This window comes from Mytilus edulis, chromosome 2 (assembly GCF_963676685.1).
Source record: "Mytilus edulis chromosome 2, xbMytEdul2.2, whole genome shotgun sequence".
Taxonomy (NCBI): domain Eukaryota; kingdom Metazoa; phylum Mollusca; class Bivalvia; order Mytilida; family Mytilidae; genus Mytilus; species Mytilus edulis.
Genome location: NC_092345.1, coordinates 19,343,592 through 19,366,782, shown reverse-complemented (window position 1 = coordinate 19,366,782; position 23,191 = coordinate 19,343,592). Strand labels below are relative to the sequence as shown.

General features: G+C 32.7%; 1 protein-coding gene across 1 annotated transcript in view; it reads left to right on the top strand.

Moving 5' to 3' along the window:
* Nucleotides 1-20,717, top strand: part of LOC139511654 (protein adenylyltransferase SelO, mitochondrial-like) — a 37,682-nt gene extending 16,965 nt beyond the window's left edge. Inside the window, exons 8-13 of the mRNA XM_071298620.1 lie at nt 4,132-4,166; nt 4,759-4,959; nt 8,522-8,642; nt 17,170-17,327; nt 18,248-18,426; nt 19,555-20,717. Of these exons, the coding sequence (XP_071154721.1) occupies nt 4,132-4,166; nt 4,759-4,959; nt 8,522-8,642; nt 17,170-17,327; nt 18,248-18,426; nt 19,555-19,673 (813 nt within the window). The 3' untranslated portion in view covers nt 19,674-20,717. The remainder of the gene's footprint in view (nt 1-4,131; nt 4,167-4,758; nt 4,960-8,521; nt 8,643-17,169; nt 17,328-18,247; nt 18,427-19,554) is intronic.
* Nucleotides 20,718-23,191: the final 2,474 nt, after the last annotated feature.

Genomic DNA, 23,191 nt, shown 5'->3' with positions numbered 1-23,191 from the left:
ATATTTGCCAGTCATGTCCTAAACTGAAACTATAATGTCCTAAACTTTTAATTGGGATTTAGGTCAAATTTTATTTTTCTACATTAATAATTTCGGTCATTTCGTTGAGATCGACTTTCAAAATCGCCATTTTGAACATATTTTTGTTTAGTTATCGATTTCCTGTAATTAAACTGCCACTCCAATAAAGTGTTATAATCCTGAGGGCCCTCCTAATAACTATATTAATGCCTCGGGGAGCTATTGGCTAATGATTGCTAATCTCTTTACCTGTGTTTTTAATTCATTGTAATTCACACCTGGCAATTAATCACAAGCTCCAAACTATTATTATAAAGAAATAAAAATTCCATACCAACTGGCTTCAATATTTAATTACTCAACAAGTCAGACAATTGTCAATTATGATTTAATGATTAAACTTGGTTTAATTTTGTAGAAAAAAATATTATTTTACTTCTAACACACGTGTTTTGTTTACTATGTAATACGCATGCTTGAAATTCTCTTCCACAGATTTAGACAATAAATCGTAAATTTTAAATAATTTCATCCTAAATAAAGCCAGTGCAACTACTTTAATTAATATTCTTACACTATTAAAGATAAAATATTAAAAAGCCGATGATTTCCTGTGATTTGGATAAACAAAACTTATCCCGGAAATGAGTCCGGAATTGTTCGTTTTAGTATTGTCGCAGTACATCCGGTTTGAATTTTGACTTCAGAATCGAAAGAAACGTAAGCGATAACTGGGAATATTATCGTTTTGAGTCATTAAAATCAATTATTTTTAGACTGCTGCCTTCCCTTAATTGCCCTTGATCGATTTTTGGAAAATGGTAGGACAAATCATGAAGTAAATGCGATGCAACTGTGAAACAAGTTTGTTGATGCTACGAACATGACGATCGAGTATGAGCATACTCATAATGAGTCTCATGCAGTAATGTGATTTTGGCAATCATCTTTTGAAAAGGGGTATTAACTTTTAAGTTGTATGAAAATGACCGAAATTAGGTGAAAAAATTTCCGGATCCTTGTTCATTCGCCAATGTTAAGATTTCTGTGGTTGGTCTTTTTCTATTCTATCAGAAGTAGGTTAACTATGTTCAGTTAACTTTTACAAAAATCTTCTCCTCTGAAACTACTGGGCCAAATTTAACCAAACTTGGCCACAATGATCATTGGGGTATTTAGTTTAAAAGTGTGTCCGGTGACCTGGCCAACCAACCAAGATGGCCACCATGGCTAAAAATAGAACATAGGGGTAAAATGTAGATTTTGGCTTATAACTCTGAAACCGAAGCATTTTGAGCAAATCTGACTGGGGTTTAATTGTTTATCAAGTCAATAGCTCTTACCCTGAAATTTCAGACGAATCGGACAACCAGTTTTTGAGTTGCTGCCCCTGAATTGGTAATTTTTAGGAAATTTTGCTGTTTTTGATTATTATCTTGAATATTATTATAGATAGAGATAAACTGTGATAGCAGTAATGTTCAGCAAAGTAAGATCTACAAATAAGTCAACATGACCAAAATGGTCAGTTGACCCCTTAAGGAGTTATTGCCCTTTATAGTAATTTTTTACCAATTTTTGGTAAATTTTTGTTATCTTTTACAAAAATCTTCTCCTCTAAAACTAATAGGACCAAATTTAACCAAACTTGGCCAAAATCATCATTGAGGTATCTTGTTTAAAAAATGTGTGTGGTGACCCAGCCAACCAATCAAGATGGCCACCATGGCTAAAAATAGAACATAGGGGTAAAATGTAGATTTTGGCTCATAACTCTGAAACCAAAGCATTTAGAGCAAACCAGACAGGGGTTAAATTGTTTATCAAGTCAAGATCTATCTGGTCTGAAATTTTTAGATGAATCAGACAACTGGTTGTTGGGTTGCTGCCCCTGAATTGGTAATTTTAAAGGAAATTTTGCCGTTTTTGGTAATTATCTTGAATATTATTATAGAGAGAGATAAACTGTAAACAGCAATAATGTTCAGCAAAGTAAGATCTACAAATAAGTCAACATGACCGAAATGGTCAGTTGACCCCTTAAGGAGTTATTGCCCTTTACAGTCAAATTTTAACAATTTTCATAAATTTTGTAAATTTTGGTAAATTTTAACAAAATATTTTCTTCTGTAACTGATGGGCCAAGTTCATTATAGATAGAGATAATCGTAAGTAGCAAGAATGTTAGTAAAGTAAAATCTACAAACACATCACCATCACCAAAACACAATTTTGTCATTAATCCATCTGTGTCTTTTGTTTAATATGCACATAGACCAAGGTGAGCGACACAGGCTCTTAAGAGCCTCTAGTTTCTTGTTACTGTAAACATACCTTTATTATACCCCACGCAACGAAGATGCGGAGGGTATAATGTTTTTGACCCGTCCGTCAGTCCGTCAGTCCTGTTTCTTGTCATCGCAACTCCTCTCAAACCACACAACAGAATTTCACGAAACCTTTTCAGATAATAAGGACATACTATGTAGTTGTGCATATCGACGGGAAATTGCGATTCAATTTTTTTTCTAGGAGTTATGCCCCTTTGAACTTATTTACTTTATTGTATTACTGCAATAGTTTGTCATCGCAACTCCTCTCAAACCACACAACAGAATTTCACGAAACCTTTTCAGATAATAAGGACATACTATTTAGTTGTGCATATCGACGGGAAATTGCGATTCAATTTTTTTTCTAGGAGTTACGCCCCTTTGAACTTATTTACTTTAATGTACTACTGCAACAGTTTGTCATCGCAACTCCTCTCAAACCACACAACAGAATTTCACGAAACCTTTTCAGATAATAAGGACATACTATGTAGTTGTGCATATCGATGGGAAATTGCGATACAATTTTTTTTCTAGGAGTTACGCCCCTTTGAACTTATTTACTTTGATGTATTACTGCAACAGTTTGTCATCGCAACTCCTCTCAAACCACACAACAGAATTTCACGAAACCTTTTCAGTTAATAAGGACATACTATGTAGTTGTGCATATCGACGGGAAATTGCGATTCAATTTTTTTTCTAGGAGTTACGCCCCTTTGAACTTATTTACTTTAATGTATTACTGCAACAGTTTGTCATCGCAACTCCTCTCAAACCACACAACAGAATTTCACGAAACCTTTTCAGATAATAAGGACATACTATGTAGTTGTGCATATCGACGGGAAATTGCGATTCAATTTTTTTTCTAGGAGTTATGCCCCTTTGAACTTATTTGCTTCAATGTACTTCTGCAACAGTTTGTCATCTCAACTCCTCTGAAAACACACAACAGAGTTTCATGAAATTTTGTAGATAATAAGGACATATTATGTATATTGACAGGAAATTATTATTCAATATTTTTTCTTATACTTATTTAATTTCTCCAATGACAATGTGGGGACGTGGGGTATGTGAGCGTGCTCACTAAGGTTCTTTAATTATAAATAAAGTGTATGTGCTATTAACTATCAATTCCAAGTTTCTTCTCCACAGGGATCACTTCTATCTTATATAGAGAGTCTATATATTATAGGAGTATAATCATTGTATACATGCAGAATAATGCATGGAGAAGACGTTACTAAGTTGAAAAACTTGTGTCTAATCCATTTGTCTTTTTTGAACAATAAAATATGTTTAAACTAACTAGAATAATGCAAAAATAATTGGCCTGTCCCTGAGTATTTATGAAAACTGGAAGTCTTGTCTGATTGATTGTTGGTTGCTTAACGTCCAGTGGCAAATATTTCATGCATATTCAGGACGAGTCTTGTCTATGACTTAAAAGTCTGTCTGATGATGGATACAATACCCAGGCACCTTTTTTTTCGTTTTTCTCCCAAAATAACCCAAACTGAATAATCATAAGAAAGGATGACAAATGCGACTGCATGGTACCTATAGCACACAGAGGCATGATGATTTATTTATTGCAGAAGGAAGAGAAGCGACACACAAAATGAGGTCTTCTCGTTTAAAAGTATAGATACAATAATTGTAGTAAAATTTTTATCTTTAAAGACTTCCAGCATAAAAATATTCATAATCAGTAAAACTGGCTAGAATTGTGAGACATTTCAGCTTGTACACTCTTTTTTTTATTTTTCAGTTTGGTTTATTAAATAAAGAATTAGAAACAGACAAGTAAGTATAAATTAGTTTGAAATGTTTTGATAGCATTTAGTTTGATTTTAATTTTATATTAAAAAGTACAAATGTATTACTAAACACATACTTTTGCTCAAATTTAACTGCATATATACTAAATTTATTTGGAGTTGTCTCCCATTTGACAAGGTTTTTTTTTAAAAAGTTTTACAGCAAACTTTCATATTCTTTTATAAATAAGATTCTATCAGAACAATTTATTGTTATACAGTCACACTTTGAAAATCAAAGTCACAAGAACACATCATTACTATATGCATTATTGCAGGTTGGTAGATTCATCATACCAATTCTATTTCTACATTGTAAATTGCTTTTTAACTTTGTATGTAAATATTGAAATTGTGTTTGACCTGGCCAGGGATTAAACTTTACATCTCCATCTATCATGCTACAACAAGACCACAGGTGGTTATCTCACTGGATAGGAAAAGAAAACAATCCGAAGCTAGCAAATTTAGTATGCCTAACCTAAAATAACTACCAATTATGTATATTTTGATGATTTAAATTTTAAAAGAAAACATTTATTATGCTACTTTATGATAGAAATTCATTATTTTTGCAGGGATATTTATGATTCTTTCTTAGAAACAATGCAAAAAACTGGAGCAGACTTCACAAATTGTTTTAGATGTCTGAGTATGCTCCCTTTACCAGGCTCTCCTAACTTTCAAGCTAAATTAAAGGATGTTAAAGAGTATATCCTCACACAATGTTCTACGTTAGAAGAATTAAAATCAATGCATAAACCTGAGATGGATCCAAGGTAAAGGTTCATGTAAAGAGATATTAATTAAATTGTACCACCACAATCTGTTTCCCCAGAAAGACATTTGTCTTTTTGTTCATCTATCCTTATTTCCCTCTATTTGTGTGTGTTTTAGGTTAATATGAGGATTAACGATTTGGTTTGAGATATAAAAAAGATGATGTGGTATGATTGCCAATGAGACAACTCTCCACAAGAGACCAAATGACACAGAAATTTTAACAACTATAGGTCAGCATACGGCCTTCAACAATAGCAAAACTGCAATACTGCATAGTCAGCTATAAAAGGCCTTGAAATAATTTACTTGATGTTGGGATACACATGTTCATTTTGACACAAATTTAAATAAATATATGCCAAATTTTGCTTTTGACCCAAATTTCACAGTTCACTGAACATGGAAATATGAACAGAGCATGGTTTCAAATGGACTCATTATCTTGTTTTCAGTTTATGGATTATATCCCACTCCAAAGAAGTTTTTCAATTTCCTCTTACAGATGATATTGCTATATCAGAAATCTTTGACTCTTGAATATACAATAATCACTTTCGTTATTTCCTGGAAATAGAAGAAATTTCAAAGATGCAAGAATTATGATAAAGGCTTCTATGGTGCCTCTCAGTCAATATGTTCTCAGCGAAACTTGAGACATCAAGTACACCCCATACTAAAATAGAAACATTTAAAAAAAAAACATGTACAAAAGTAAAGCAATGTTCTGCAGGACACATCACGATACAACTCAGCAAATAAATAAGAGATGTTTTAAAATTTCAATATAGCATGCAAATGTTATTATTGTCCTTCTTCTTGTACTGTAAACTCAGAAATTATTGTGATTTTTATACCCCGCAAAAAAAAATTGCGTCGTCTATTGGTATGATGTTGTCGTCTGCGTCGTCGTCGTCCGAAGACGCATTTAGTTTCCAGACAATATCTTTAGTTTTAGTGAATGGATCACTATAAATTTTAAAAAAGAAGGTCCAATACCACTAAAGGAAGGTTGGGATTGATTTTGGGGGTTGTGGTCCAAATAGTTTAGGAATTAGGGGCCAAAAAAGGGTCCAAATAAGCATTTTTCTTGGTTTTCGCAAAATAACTTAAGTATAAGTAAATAGAATACTATGAAATTTAAACATAAGGTTAATGACCACAATAGGAAAGTTAGGAATGATTTTTGGAGTTTTCGACTGAACAGTAAAGGAATTAGGGGCCCTAAAAGGGCCCAAATAAGCATTTTTCTTGGTTTTCGCACATTAACTTTATTATGAGTAAATAGAAATCTATGACATTTAAACACAAGGTTACTAACCACAAAAGAAAGGTTGGGACTGATTTTTGGAGTTTTGGTCCAAACAGTTTAGGAATTAGGGGCCAAAAGGGTCCAAAATTAAACTTTGCTTGATTTCATCAAAAATTGAACTATTGGGGTTCCTTGATATGCTGAATCTAACCGTGTATTTAAAATCTTGATATTCGGTCCTGTTTTCAAATTGGTCTACATTAAGGTCCAAAGGGTCCAAAATTAAATTTAGTTTGATTTTAACAAAAATTGAATTCTTGGGGTTCTTTGGTATGCTGAATCTTAACATGTACTTAAATTTTTGATTATGAAGGCAGTTTTCAAGTTAGTCCAAATTGAGGTTAAAAATTAAACTTTGAATATATGAAGTTCTTTGATATGCTGAATCTTGGGCCCAGTTATCAAATTGTTCAGCATTTGGGACTAAAGGGTTCAAAATTGATCTTTATTAGATTTCTTCAAATATTGAATTCTTGGGGTTCTTTGATATGCTGAATTTTACCATGTATTTTGATTTTGGATATTGGACCATAATAGGTAAATGTCCAATTTAAAAGTTTTTAAGTTCTTAGACCACAATCATTCTGTGTCAGAAATCTATGTTGTGTCAACTGTTTAATCACAATCCAAATTCAGAGCTGTATCAAGCTTGAATATTGTGTCCATACTTGCCCCAACTGTTCAGGGTTCGACTTCTGCGGTCGTATAAAGCTGCGCCCTGTGAAGCACCTGGTTTTATTATTGCAAAAATTGCAACAGGGTTATAATTGCAATAATTAAAACTTGCATTTTGAAATTTATTACATGAATTAAACTGGATTTTTCTAAATATCACACAAATTGGAATGACATTTTAGTCTTAAATGACAAAATTACAGTGATAAATGCACGCAATAATTTCTGAATTTATAGTATTCAATTTTTATACAACTGCAAAAATTAAATTTTTTTTGGTCGTTTATTGATATCAAGATGTAGTCAGGGACGGCGGTGGAAGTGTGATCGACGTCAGTGTCGTCCAAAGACAGATGGTTTCCGGATAATTACTTTATTATAAGTAAATAGAAAGTCAGGACAATAAGTTGTGTAACTGTATGGATCTCTCTGACATTATACCACAAGGTTCCATATAACGCAGGGAAGGTTGGGATTAAGTTTAGAATTATTTTCCCTAAACATGTAGGAATAAGGGGTCAAAAAAGGGCCCAAAAGATGCATTTTTCTAGTTTACAGTCAATAACTTGTGTTTAAGTGTATGGATCTCTCTGAAATTATACTACAAGGTTTCTTACTACAAAGGAATGGCTGGAATTGAGTTTTTGGGTTCTTGCTCCAAGGGGGGTTTCAATAAGTTTGGGGCCAAAAAGGGGGCCCAAATAATCATTTTTGTAGTTTCCAGTCAATAACTTGTGTTTAAAGTGTATGAATCTCTCTGAATGACCATACTACAAAGGGATGGTTATGGGGGGTTACGGCTCAAATCAGTTTGCAAATAGGGGCAAAAAAGGGTAAAAAAATGGTTTTTCTAGTTAAAGGACAATTTAAAAGCAGTGTAAGGGAGGTAATCCAATTCCATTCAAAGAATACTGATATATATATATATATGTTTGATTACCTCCCTTACACTGCTTGAAAATTATGTATGAAGAAATAATGATTGTCTTAAGATGATAAACTGTGATTTGTTTTTTAGAAGTTTCAATTAGTTAATATTTATTTTAATCATGACTATGACATTTTATATTTTAATATTTTATGATGTATTAAAATGAGTAGTTATTGTTGCAAACTCCATTAGAAATTTGAATTGAGATTATTGTTGGAATAAAGGAAAGGGGGCATACTTTTTCTCATTTCAGATTCCAGAAATTAAGAAGAAAATTTCTTCAAATATTTTTTTTTTTGAGGGGATTAATATTCAACAGCATAGTGAGTTGCTCAAAAGTGAAAAAAAAAAATTTAAGTTCATTAGACCACATTCATTCTGTGGCAGAAACCTATGCTGTGTAAACTTTTTAATCACAATCCAAATTCAGAGCTATATTCAGCTTGAATGTTGTGTCCATACTTGCCCCATCTGTTCATGGTTCAACCTCTGCGGTCGTATAAAGCTGCAACCTGCGGAGCATCTGGTTTCATTTTGAAAGAATGTATGTTGAAAAAGATGAGATTTTAAAAGATTGATCTGTTAAACTACTATATTTATATTTTAATATTATTCTTTAATACATTCATATTTATGATTATAGGCAATTACAAGCCTTCCTTGCCATGGTACAGTCAAATCCAGGATTAGTGAATGCCTTAGGCAGGAATTTTGCTTCCATTACTAGAGATTTGGAAAAATTGGAAAAGATTAAAGAAATTGAGGTAATAAAAGATGACATAATAAAAATGAAAGCAAGAATAGAAAAAAGGACATATCAGAATTGTATAGAAAGCTAGTTATCTGAAGTTAATATATACTGCTACTTTGCATTCTGTAGTTTACAATAAACCATTAGATTTTATTGGCGCAGCCATTTTATGAGCATAACATGGTATTCAGAATTTAGAGTATGGCAAATCCTGATTGGTGGATATGTGCACCCGTTATTTTTTATTATTAGAGACTTCTTGCACTCTGCTTTATACAAAATGCAAAAAATAAATTATTTTCCTTAGCCCTCACGGAACTGAGATGTCTTTTTACCCCTAGGATGAGACACATATTTTTAAGTGCAAAATTGATAGGCATGGGAGATAAGTACAAATTACGCAAAGAAAAGCAACATGATCCTATATTTTTTGGACCAAAAAATACTGTCCTAATAACTTTTCTTTCATTCTAGCAAGGTTTCGTTAAAAAAAAAAAACTTTCTAAAGTCTGTACCTCGAAAAAGGCTACCATTGTTATCTATGGGAAAATTAATTGTTTATTTCAATCTGTATGTGTATGTTAAAGATACCAATTCTTGCAATTCTGGCAGTTTTTCTTTAATTTAGAATTAGTAGATACCAGGGCTTCCAAAACGGTCATATATTCCGGTCATTTGTATAATGTCCGGTAAAAGTCCGTCTGGGCAAAGCATGAAACGGTCATATACTTTTTATTTTTCAAGGCTTTTTCGGCCATTTTTACATAATTCACGATCTTTTTGACCCAACCTTTTGCCTTTAACATCAACATGTTTCCGGTCATAAATGTGACATGATGATTAATTACTATCAAAACAACACCTACTTCAATACTTTCTAATTTTAATCAAGGCTAATTAGTAGTTGGACAGCTGAAATCTACCTGTTCAGGTGACAGGTGAACTATGATCAGTACCGGACATCGTATAAATTGATCGGTTTAATCACAAATATTTTCTTACATTTCAGCGGTTTGTATCTAATTGATTTCGTTCTAAAGATTAAAATTATTAGAAATTAGTTTATCAAAATGATTTGATGAAAAATTTTAAGGTTTTAAATAAAAAATCGTCAGAACTATGTCGTATGAACTAGAACACGTGTGCGCATGTGCACAGGTGGGAAATTTAATAATGCATCCTACATTTCTTCAAAAATGCTAAAATTATCAATGATACCTGTATCTAACGTTCAATTCAAGTATTTTGTTGAAGAAATAACGTGGAAAGAGCTTCTTCTCTCAGTCGTGCTTTGTAAAAATACACGGATTTTACGTATCCGTTTATGGTCCATGTTTTACCATTGTCAAGTCAACATCCGGTTGAAAAAGAAAGTAGTTTTTGACAATGTCATTTTGCACAATAAAAAGTCTTTGGCAGATATGAGCACGCTGATGTGCACACTTTGAATGATGCACTGCCAATTTAACAGTAACATCCTAACATCAAATTCATATCATATCAAAGTAAAGTTTAAAATCGTTTTTTTTTTTTAATGTAATGTCAATCATTGGAATGGCCATCTGATTACCATAATTGCCTTTTGTGACTAAGTCTTAAGGGATTAAAATCGGGATCAGATATGAAATGTCCGGCTGGCTCAAATATTTTTTGGAAGCCCTGGTAGATACTTTCCCCAGTGTCTATAAGCAATCTGGTTATGTTAGCACTCCACAGTTAAATACAGAGTTTCACATTTTTGCATACCGTATGTATATTTTTCAAATATGAAAGCTAGTGTGCAATAAAATTTATTTTTGTATAACTGAAGATTAATATAGCCTTCATAGCAGGTTTATAGGACTATCAAGATTGTGTAATGTATGTATTATCATATACTTAGACTAAATAGCATATGATTTTTACTGTATGATAATAGCATTAAATTTACGTAAATGCCATATTTTTTCAAATTGGTGCTTAGCCGGCTGGTATGAAAAGTTTATCACATGCTTTGACTGTTATCACATGCCTTTCCGTAATGTGATTGCATGGCATTCCGGTGATACTCTGCAAATTCCGGAAAATACACCTCAATGCTACGTTTTCAGTGAAAACCTTTAAAAAGTAGTGTACAAAACAATTATTTGGATACTAGAAAGTATAGTGTGTAAAATAATTTAAATAATTTAAAAAAAAAAAAAAAAAAAATATTGAATAAATGATTTTTTTAAAAAGTTTCAAGCATAATTTAGAAAGTTACTTTAAAAAAAGTTGACTTTTCCAAACAGTGTTTATTATGTATATTGTTGAATTATTTTTTGTCGATTCGTCCATATTAAAATGTTTTTCTTCTCTGTTGAGGCATATGATAGAAAGATTTCATATCGAATGTACTAAATTTTGGGGCCGACGTCCGTGAACTTTTCACTCTTTGACTGACTTCTATTTGGGAACCACGTAAAAGGATCAATATATGAATCTGTTATTTTTCTTCATTGTTGAAGCATATGATAAAAAGATCATAATATGTCATTTTTCATATCGCATGTATTATTAGCCCTCGGTCAATATCAGCCCTCGAGCCATGCGGCTCTTGGGCTGATATTTAACCTAGGGCTGATAATACATGCGATATGAAAAATGACATATTATGATCTTTTTATCATATGCTTCAACAATGAAAACATGAAAAATGCCATGTAATACTCTGATATCATTTGCTGTTTTCTGTCTGATAGCCCATATTTTCATATAGTCCGGCGGCTTTGTAAAAAATTGTGCACATCCTGTTACAAGCATGAAATTTGGCATAGACCTTCCTCAACTATTACTCTTTTATTTCAGATAGGGAGGCATTTGAAAAAAATGTCTCACTTCCGGTAAAATCCAAAATGGCGGACGTTATACTTAAATCAGCCCAATATCAAAGACTAGCGTGTAAAAATGTCCAATTATCATGCTACTATCATAATATTTGGTACAGACCTTTGTGTTTTACTACTTTTGGATAAATTAAATAGATTAGATGTCTTCAGAAACCCCACTTCCGGTTAAAATCCAATATGGCGGACATTGTACTTAAATAAGCTTATTTTTTAGGGAGGGTAATTGAAATGTGTTTTAACGTATTGTTACTATAATTACATTGTGTATGAACCTTTCTTTGGTGCTTCTGATGGAGACAATGTATAAGACATATGTCTTAAAAACCCTTACTTCCAGAAGTATCCAAAATGGCTGACAGAAAAATATCAATTTTTTATTCAAATTTTCAACTTTCTTCAAAATGTAAAGAAAATGATTTTATTTTGTGCTGGTCAGTAAACTTTTGGCTTTAAGTTATCCCCAAAACCACTTATTCTAGCATGTTGTAAATGCTAAGATATAAAGTTGACACTTCCGGTAAAAATATGACGTAAATTTTAAAGATGAGTCCTCAATCTATTTCTTCGATGTAGAGTTTTGGATAGATTGATTTAAAAAAAATAAAATCACTATAGTACTAAAAAATATTTAAAACTACTTCTATTTGGCCAAGAATACATGCTTATTCACAATCACCACCACATGCGCACAAGGCAGTGCACGGGAGACCCGATTTTACACATTAAAAATAACCGCGGCATCCTTTCTTACATCCATAATGTACAAGCTTCTGAAAAAATGATGAGGTCTCAGAAAGAGTTTTTTTTTTAAAGGGACCCTCTTTGTTTCTTCGCAATCCATTAGTGACAAGACTAGGTAGCATAAGAGTCAATCCAAAGCTCGTCTCACTAAACACCTGCATTAGTATATTACACGTTTTACATGCTTGAAAAGACTAGAACAAGTCGTGGGAATAGCCTCACTTAAAATGAGATTTCCCTTTTGTGCAAAAATTGACTTTCTTGGTTCGTTAATCATGTTAGATCTGATAAGTTTGTACAGTACAACCCCGGTGATTTAGGCTGATCAATCATCATTCTTTATGTTAAAGTCACATCTTCAAATACCATTAATGTCTCCCACGCAGTCTTTTTTTCCCTTTTCAAGCAAAGAGAGAACAGTATCACAACCCGTCATAAGGTATTGGTCAGAAATAAAAGTGTGTGATCACTCATTGCCTAGTGCATTTGAAAGGCCATTGATAGATATTAATCCAAAGATTTTTGCCTCCCCAAATACAATCAATAGTTCGTCTGCCCCTTTGTTATGGAATAGCGAAATACTGGTAGTTTTAAAGCGGCTAAAAGAAGCAAGGGCAACATTTAGGGGAAAGGGAATACACAGACGAACCCAGGATTAAAAACATCCTCAAAGATGGGAAAGTTTTCTGAGAGATGACGACAGTAAGAAAGAACTTTTAAGTTTTCATTCACAGGAGCTTGCTCAATACAATTTTGAGTACAAGGTAGTTGAAGCAACAAATGCTCAGGATGTTTAGTGTTATCCACCACTTGATGATGTTGCTAGTTTAGCACCATGTTTACACGAAGAGACTGACACTAGAATCAAGATAGATGTGTCTGATGCAGTGAAACATAGACTTAACTGAGTCATGACTCAAACAGTCGATACTGATGTCATTGCTGTTTCGCTATTCCGTGACATAGGGCAGACAAACTTTGGTTTGCATTTAGAAGGGGAAAAGTATAAGATATATATCAATCAATGACCTTTCAAATGCACTAGGCATTAAAAGATAACACGTTCGCTGGAAAAGGAACTGCGTTGGTGACATTAATGGAGTTTGAAGATTTGACTATAGCATTTAGAATGATGATTGACCAGCCAACATCACCATATGGATTTGATGTTTAATGTCATTGAAAACGATACGTGGTTTTGTTGGAAGATAAAAAAAAAAAAAAACAGATTAGGTTAACAAGGCAAGAAAATATGTGTTTTTGCAGAATTTATTAAGATGTGAGAAACAATACCACAGTCTTTGTTAATGTTGGAAATCAGCTCTCCGATTGTGAATTGCGGCCTACTGAGTATGCTGATTGGGTATTATGTCCTTACCTAAATAAAATACCTTGAAACTGAAATACGAGTGGATGAAGTCTTCGATGCGTATGGTAGTTATAGCAACAAATGGTCAGGATATTCTATCTTATTCACCACGTAATGTATTTCAAGTTCAGCACCAAGTTCACATTTAGAGGCAGACACTAAAATCATGGGGCATGTGTCTGATGCAGTGAAACACGCACTTAAACGAGTCATGATTCGAACAGTCGTTAATGATGATGTTGTCAATACTGTTTCGCTATTCCGTGACATAGGGGTAGAGGTTGTGTTTGGGAGGGCAAAAGACTTTGGATTAATATCTATCAATGGCCTTTCAAATGCACTAGGCAATGAGTTATCTGGGTGATCTGAAACACTTATTGTTATCCATGTCTTTACCTGTTTTGATATGGTTCTCTCTTTGCTTGAAAGGGGGGAAAAGACTATGTGGGAGACATTGATTGCATTTGAAGATGTGACTTTAACAAAAAGAATGATGATTAATCAGACTAAATCACCGGGGTTTTACTGTAAGATCGCACAAACTTAGCAGATGGGTATAACATGGTTAACGAAGCAAGAAAATAACTATTTGCGCAACAGGGACGGCTTTTCGAGGCTATTCCCTCAACTTGGTCTAGTCTTTTCCAGCATGTAAATAATGCAATACACTTAGGCAGGTGTTTAGGGAGACGAGGTTGGGATTGGCTCTAATGCTACCCACTCCAGGCGGGGACAAAGAGGATAACTTTTGAAAAACTCTTTTTGAGGCCTCATGATTTTGTCAAAAGCTTATACATTGTGGATGTAAGAAAGGATTCCGCGGTCATTTTTAATTTGGAAAATCGGGTATCCCGTGCACTGCGATGTGTGCATGTCATGGTGACTGTGAATAAACATGTATTCTTGGCCAAATAGTAATAATTTTAAATAATTTTTAGTACTATAGTGATTTTATTTTGTTTTAATCAATCTATCCAAAACTCTAAATCGAAGAAATAGATTGTGGACTCATCTTTGAAATTTACGTCATATTTTTAACCGGAAGTGTCAACTTTATATCTAAATATTTACAACATGCTAGAATAAGTGGTTTTGAGGATAACTTTAAGCCAAAAGTTTAATGACCAGCACAAAATAAAATCATTTCTTTACATATTGAAAAAAATGAAAATTTGAATAAAAAATTGATATTTCTCTGTCCGCCATTTTGGATATACCCGGAAGAAAGGGGTTTTAAGACATATGTCTTATGCATTGTATCCATCAGAAACACCAAAGAAAGGTTCATACACAATGTAATGATAGTAGCAATACGTTAAAACACATTTCAGTTACCCTCCCTAAAAAATAAGCTTATTTAAGTACAATGTCAGCCATATTGGATTTTAACCGAAAGTGGGGTTTCTGAAGACATCTAATCTATTTAATTTATCCAAAAGTAGTAAAAAACAAAGGTCTGTACCAAATATTATGATAGTAGCATGATAATAACACATTTTTACACGCTAGCCTTCGATATTGGGCTGATTTAAGTATGACGTCCGCCATTTTGGATTTTACCGGAAGTGAGACATTTTTTTCAAATGCCTCCCTATCTGAAATAAAAGAGTAATAGTTGAGGAAGGTCTATGCCAAATTTCATGCTTGTAACAGGATGTGCACAATTCGTCAGAAATATGCTTGTAGCCGCCGGACTAATATCCTTACCAGACACTGGTCTGAGAATTGTTGCAATGTTTTTTTTTCAATTTTTTGTCACACAAAAGATTTGGATTCAATTTTACAATCCCATTTTCATTTTCTTATTTGGAAGATTATAGACAATAGTTTCATAAAATGTATCTTTTAAGGAGGTAGACCTAGGTTAAGGGAAATAACTCTTAAAATCATCAGTACGTTTGTGTCAACCATTTTCAAAAATATATTCTAAGCTTCTAGGTTACATAGATTAATTTCAATCTGTTTCAGGTAAATGCTTAAAATACATTGATGAACTTGACTTTTACAAATGCTTAACTGATTTAAAGAGTTATCTCCCTGAACCAAGGTCTACCCCTTTAAAGGAATAAGAATTCTAGTTTGAACCAAATTTTGTGGGAATATGTGACACTTTCATCCCTCTTTTTGCAATATTTTATGGTAAATAAAAGGAAAATTTTGCCACTAAAAAATGAATTATATTTCATCATTTTAACTTTTGAAAATGAATTCTATGGAAGATACTGATAACATACATATGCAAATATATGACACAAACAGTTGGCTTAACGTATTAAAATCCAGGAATAGAAGATGATTTAACATTTTGTGGATCATTTTGATTTATTTTCTCACTGTGGAATGCTAACTATGATTCTTATAATACAGGAAATGGGTTTGATTTTAAGTGTTCAAATGAAGTATCATGAGTACGAAAATGTATATACATTGCAAACACACAATTATAGCTTTGATTATAAGGATCTATGTCTGCCTTATGTTGAAAGCCATATATGGACCTGTAGATAGTTAGATATTGACCTTCCAGTCTGTTTGGAGTTTTGGGGCTTGTTGCTTCAATGACCTTTGAAATCATATACTGTGGATTCATTTATTTTCATGGGTACCAATTTTCGTGGATTGAACAAAACTTGCATTTTTGTTGATATTTGATTTTAGATTTAACATGTAACCTTAATGAGAATTTGTCATTTGTTGTTAATTTCGTGGTTCATCTATATCCATGAAATCCACAGAAATTGGTATCCAATGTATAATAATGATTACACAGTATTCTCTTAATGTTATTAATAACCCACAAAAATTTTAGTTCTTGGATGAAAAATCAATTTTAAGTTATGAAGACAAAGACATTCATTTTTATACCCCCGCTTTGAAAAAAAGGGGGGTATACTGTTTTACCTCTGTCTGTCCTTCCATCCATCCATCCATCCTTCCATCCTTCCGTCAGTCCGTCAGTCCCATGAAATTTTTCATCACATTTTTCTCAGGAACTACAATAGAAGGATTTATGAAATTTGGTTTCAGGCTTTATATACATCTGCTATACAGTGTGATGTGTTTTCAGATTCATCACTCGACAACTTCCTGTTTACCAAACACTTGTATGATTTTACACATGATAGTCAAATTGAAAATTTTCGTCACATTTTTCTCAGGAACTACAATACAAGGATTTCTGAAATTTGGTTTCAGGGTTTATATAAGTCTGCTATACCGTGTGATGCGTTTTCAGATTCATCACTTGACAACTTCCTGTTTACCGAACACTTGTATGATTTTACACATGATAGCCAAGTTGAAAATTTTCGTCCCATTTTTCTCTGACAGGCAATACAATACAAGGATTTCTGAAATTTGGTTTCAAGATTTATACAAGTCAGCTATACTGTGTGATGCGTTTTCAGATTCATCACTCAACAACTTCCTGTTTACTGAACACTTGCATATTTTTACACTATTAAAATTATCCACTTGCGGCGGGGGTATCATCAGTGAGCAGCAGCTCGCAGTTTCACTTGTTTATCCTGATAGTGATTATGTTGATTTTTTTTTAATCTAAGGACAAGACTGATGAAGATCAAAGAAAAACAAACGAGGAAGCTTGGGATTCATGGTTAAAGAAATATGTAGAAAGATTGAATATAGAGGTGGAAGAAAAGACAGATTTAATTCAAGCCAATGCAGAGAGAGTAAGAGTCATGAATTCTAATAACCCAAGGTATAATTATATTATGGATTCATTTATTTTCATGGGTCCAATTTTCATGGTTCAAGCAAAACTTGTATGTACATGGGTATTTAATTTATTGGTTTTGCAGATATCTGCATGCAAGCCTTTAGAAAATTTGTCATATGTTAAACATTGAATTTCATGGTTCACTTTTAGCCACGAAATCCTTGGAAATTGAAATCCCTTGAATAATAATAAATCCACAGTTTAAAGTAAATTATTACCATCTTTAATTTTCAAGTTCTCTATAACTGGCATTGTGGTTAACCAAAATTTGGAAGTACAATTGTCATACTCAGGTTCATTATTCAACCAATCAAAATGCTGGATTTAGTGTTAAGAGCACAAATCTTGCACTCTGAGTACTGAGTAAAGTTTTCAGGCTGAGAGCTTCTTGATTTCACAATTTTTATTCACTTTAAAGGGTTAAAATATTGATATGCGATTAAATAATTCTTGTGGAATTGGTAATAAATTTTTAAATATCAATATGTTTATAAAAAATCTTGAAGATTGGGTTATAATTCTCAAATATAAATATGTGAAAAAATACACTTTTGAAAGTGGGGTATACTGTTTTACATTTGTCCGTCCATCCGTTCATTGAAAAATTTTCATCGCATCTTTCTCAGGAACTACTTAATAAGGATGTCTGAAATTTGGTTTCAAGTTTTATATAAGTCACCTTTTCTGTGTGATGCATTTACAGATTCATAACTCAACAACTTCCTGATTACCGAACACTTGCATATTTTCACACTATTAAAATTATCTAGTTGTGGTGGCAGTATCATCAGTGGGCAGTAGCTCATTGTTTCACTTATTCTTGAAGATTTGGTAATAAATTCTCAAATATTAGAATTTAGTAAACAGAAGAACTAGTATAAACTGAATATATATTATTTCAGATTCATCTTGAGGAACTACATTGCTCAGAATGCTATCAAGGCAGCAGAAAAGGGAGATTACTCTGAAGTTAGAAGAGTTGTGAAGTTACTAGAAAATCCTTACAATGATGAAGTTGACCTGGGTGAGCTTGCTTTGCCACAGCAAGTTGGAAATGCATCAAAGTCAAAAGATGATAAATGTAAGTGAAAAATGATTACATAATGCATATATTGTTACATTGTCATATGAAATTTAAGAAAGGCAAGAAAATTGAAAGTGAACACATTATTTTTGAAAATGATTAGAAAAGAAAGCAAAACAAAATTAATGTTTTAGAATGTGCTCTACTTACACTCAAATGATAACTTTCGAGTTCATCCGTCACCGTCAATTATGCGCGCCTTTATGACGTCATTTACTAGATAGAGGGGCTCACCTGTATCCCTGCACTATTAACGTTCATCAAGCGTCTTAGTGATCGTCGTTGTGCAGGATAAACTAGAAATAATGGTTGTTCTGTAGGTACTTAATGACAATTCCCTAATGACAGCAGTGCTGATTGTCAATTTTGAGAATTCAATTTGCCGAATAATTAGTACAATATAGAATTATAGTTTTCCAACCACTCGCTCAACATTAGAATGGAAGTGACGACGCCCCTAAACGCACAAATGACGTTCACTAAAACCAGAGTTTTTGACGGAAATGCATCGAACTCGAAAGTTGTCTATTGTAATTTGTTAATGTAAATGGCAATTTCATTGTTCTTACACAAAAATACTTATAATAATACACTTCATGTAGAAGACTTAACAAGTACGTTTAACTTGTGTCTAGTCCATTTTGATAAGATTTAGTAAAAATATGTTTTAAGAAAAAGCAACAGAAAAAAAACCACATATTTAGGATGTTTTAATTTATCAATGATGAGGTGTAGGTATTCTATTAAAGATATTACCCATGATGGATGAGGATAGGAATTGGGGTATCCCTTATGGTGGATGAGGATAGGAGTTGGGGTATCCCTTATGATGTATGAGGTAGGAATTGGGGTATCCCTTATGATAGATAAGGGTAGGAATTGGGGTATCCCTTATGATGTATGACAGGAAAAGTTTTATTTAGATAACATTAACAATATATATTTGACTCCATTGGACTCTTACGGGAGCTTCAACATGAGATTTGACGAATGATGATAAAAAAATAAGGATCATTGACACTAACAGTGGCTGGCTAATAATGGATGTTGGACGATACAGGGTATTCTTATCCTCATTAATCAGATTCTTAAAATTGTGAATTCACTTTTTATATATATTTACAGTTTCTGATGGAGGAGCAACTAGTTCAAAGTCCAAAGGAACAGGTGAATTGAGAAGTTACACTGGAATGTTGTATGAAAGCAAGCCTCCTGACTGGTCATTAGATCTAAAGGTCACATGATCATCGTAAACACCACTGTTACTATTCCATAGACAGACTAACTTATATTAAGTTTTTAACATTAATTTAATGCTGTAAACTATGTTATATTGCGAACTGTTTGTCTGTGGTGTGAGCAGTGGTCATATTTTGTACACAGGATAACAATTCAGATTTGTCTGATAGAATGACGATACCTGTCCAAATTTGAATATTCAAATGGCAGGTATCTGAGAGTGATTCCTGTGTACTGATCGTAAATATTTTTTTATGAATTACTGTAAAATTCTCAGAAATTGATGAAACAGCAGACCCTTACTTGTGATATGTAATTAGTTTTGTAAAATTATGTTTGAAAAATTAAAATAATTGAGGCCATTAGAAATAATATTATAATTAATCTGTTCAAATTCAGTCTTTTTTTTAAAAAAAGAATATGTTTTATGCACCCCACACTTTTGATGTCTATCTGCAAAGGAGGTCAAGGTCTTTTTCTTTGAATATTAACAAAAATATCAGCCCTCCCATCATTTGAGTTGTTTAATGGTATTTCTATTATTTATTTTTTAATGAATTGCAAATATGGTTTTACACAAATTTGTATATAATGTAGTAAAAAGATTTTCAATCTCATGGAGAATGTTGTTACATTTGTATAACTAATTATCTGCATGTATTGTTATATTTGATTTTATACTTATGTTCTTAATTAAGATAAAGAATGTATCTTTGTACAAAATTTGTATGACAATAGGTTGTGTTGTATACCCTTTTTAAGGAAAGGTAGAAAAGGGGGGACAACTCACACTTTGTATCTCCAAAAGGTTGACAGGTATGAATATTCATGATTTGTTTCAGATCACTCTGATTGAATGAATTGTGTGAATTTTATTATATAATTTATGTCAAAATGAATTTAAAAAAATAAATGTTAAAACCAATATGATTGTTAGTATTTAATTTTTTGCATTTGTTAATAGTGCAATTTATCTATGATGTATTGATTTCATTTTGATTATTTTTTTATCATAAAGTTTAAACAATAAATAAAAATAACATCATGTTTTTAATGTTTTTGAGTTTATGTCTTGTTTACAGTGTTTATTTCAATGTAGTTTGTGAAATGTAGCACGATTTTCCATTGCAGAACAAAACAAATAAGAAATGTGTACAAACTTGCAGTATGATTGCCAATTAGACAACTGCCCACCAGATGGTTGCACACTTTCACTGGCAACTGCAATCTAGTGCAAGTGCTTGCTCTATTTGCAAGAACCAAATATAATATTATATTCGTAAATAAGAATAAATAAATGGATACATGTCATTTTGTTAATGTTTTTTAAGTCAAAGGAATGCTTATCCAAGGACTTTAACTATTTGTCTTAAAAAAGTTAGAGAATCTGGGAATCTCAGAACTTTTAAGCATATGCTTTATGTTGTGAAGTTCCATCTGCCATGGGCTGGTTATTTTTGGCATTCTTCTCATGGTTCAGCTAATGTTTAAAAAAATATTTGTTTTCTCTTGACCTTTTGTTGTTCATTATGCAGTATTGGTTTTCCTCATTGTTGAAGGTCATACAGTGACCTATAGTTGTTTAAAACTGCTTCATTTTGTCTCTGTTGGAAGGTTGCCTCATTGGCAATAATACCACTTTTCATCTTCTTATATCAATATGTTTATAATTTTTGTCATTTTCTTACTTATTAGATTGATAGGACAAGTTTTTTCAGTATGTAAACAATCATTCCAAGGTCTAAGGACAAGTTTTTTCAGTATGTAAACAATCATTCCAAGGTCTAAGGACAAGTTTTTCGGCAATGGACATTTGAGCGCATTGACAGGACATTTGAGCGAAAAAAAAAGGACGTTTGAGCGCCAAAGTATAGGACATTTGAGCGCCTAAATTTTAGGACATTTGAGCGAAAATAAGAATAAGCGTAGGACATTTGAGCGAAAACAAGTCTTGGATAGAGAATTGTCTTATTGGCAATCATACCACATTTTCTTACGAATATAGTTCATTAAATGAGGAGTTTACCAACAAAAAGATTAAAACATATTTTAATTGTAAAAAACAAAGCACTAAAAACAAAGCACAGTCATAAAACAGGAGTTTACCAACAAAAAGATTAAAACATCTTTTAATTGTAAACAAAGCACTAAAAACAAAGCACTGTCATAAAACATAAAACTCGGCAACGGCATTATTTACAAGTCTGTTCGGGCTTGGAACTTATATCCCAGGCTTCTGACATAAAAATCCCTCGTAATTTCCTGCTGGCAGTATTTCGAATGCAAATCCCGGAGATTCTGTTCCTTCTCCTTCTAAAAGTACTTTTAAAAAAAAATCTTAATTCGTGTAAAATTATCAGGGAAAATTTCGCTCAAATGTCCTGTCTGAAAACTCAGGTAAGGTTAATATCCCGGCGCTCAAATGTCCTATGAAGTCGGCGCTCAAATGACCCTATGTGCTTTTTTCTTTTTCGCTCAAATGTCCTATGCCCAAGTTTTTTCAGTATGTAAACAATCATTCCAAGGTCTACTTGTCAGTTTGGCAGAGATGAAATGTATGGTCTCATTTTATGGATCATTGGTCATGGTTAACCTTTTGTGGTCAAGTTCTAAACCATTTCCAATTGCTGTTAGGGGGAAAATATTTAGCTGTCATAAGTAGTTTATTTATCATGTTTTATGTATGCCCTGCTTATGACCATAGTGCTAGTAAACCCTGACTTAAAATGATTTTGTTCCTACAGATTGAGTAATATTGATATTATTATTAGCCCTCAAGTCAAAATTGATTATATTAATTTTTAGGTAACTTCAGGTCATAATGCTCTTATGTATTTCAGATTTTTTTTCATATTTGTTTGGGTTTGACTATTTCTGATGAAGGTTTAGCACCAGATATAGTAAAAATAACAACAGGTCAGGCTTCAACCATGAGCAATATTTTTTCTGTATAGTATGCTTTAATAGGCCAACTTCTGAAATAATTCAAATGAGAAAAAACAAGTTTGATTTTTTTCTAAGGATCATAACTCTGAACAAAATCATCAGCCCAGAACAAAATTCAAATTAAACAAACTGGTCGTGATAAAACTATATACCAAACATCAAATCAATATCTCCAAGTACTAAACAAAGTGTGGAAAACTGATTTTCTGAACTGATGGATGGACAGACAGACAAACAGAGTGCAAACCTAAAGTCCCCTTCAACATCCTCTGTAGGGGACTAAAATAAGGAGATGAGGTTTGATTGCCAAGTGACCAGTTCTATCCAGGGCATGAATGTGAACATCAACAGATCACCATAAAATCTCCAATAATGTGTAAATATGTACCGTAAAGTAAGCTTTAACAGGCCCTGAATAACAAATTGTGAAACAATACAACAGAGAAAACTAAATGTGTGTTTTAATCTAAAAATTATGAAAATATCAAACCGACAATATGACAAAGGGACAAGGATTTAAACATCTGGTTACTGTATGGACTTCAACAATGACCAAAACCAATACCCATACCTATAT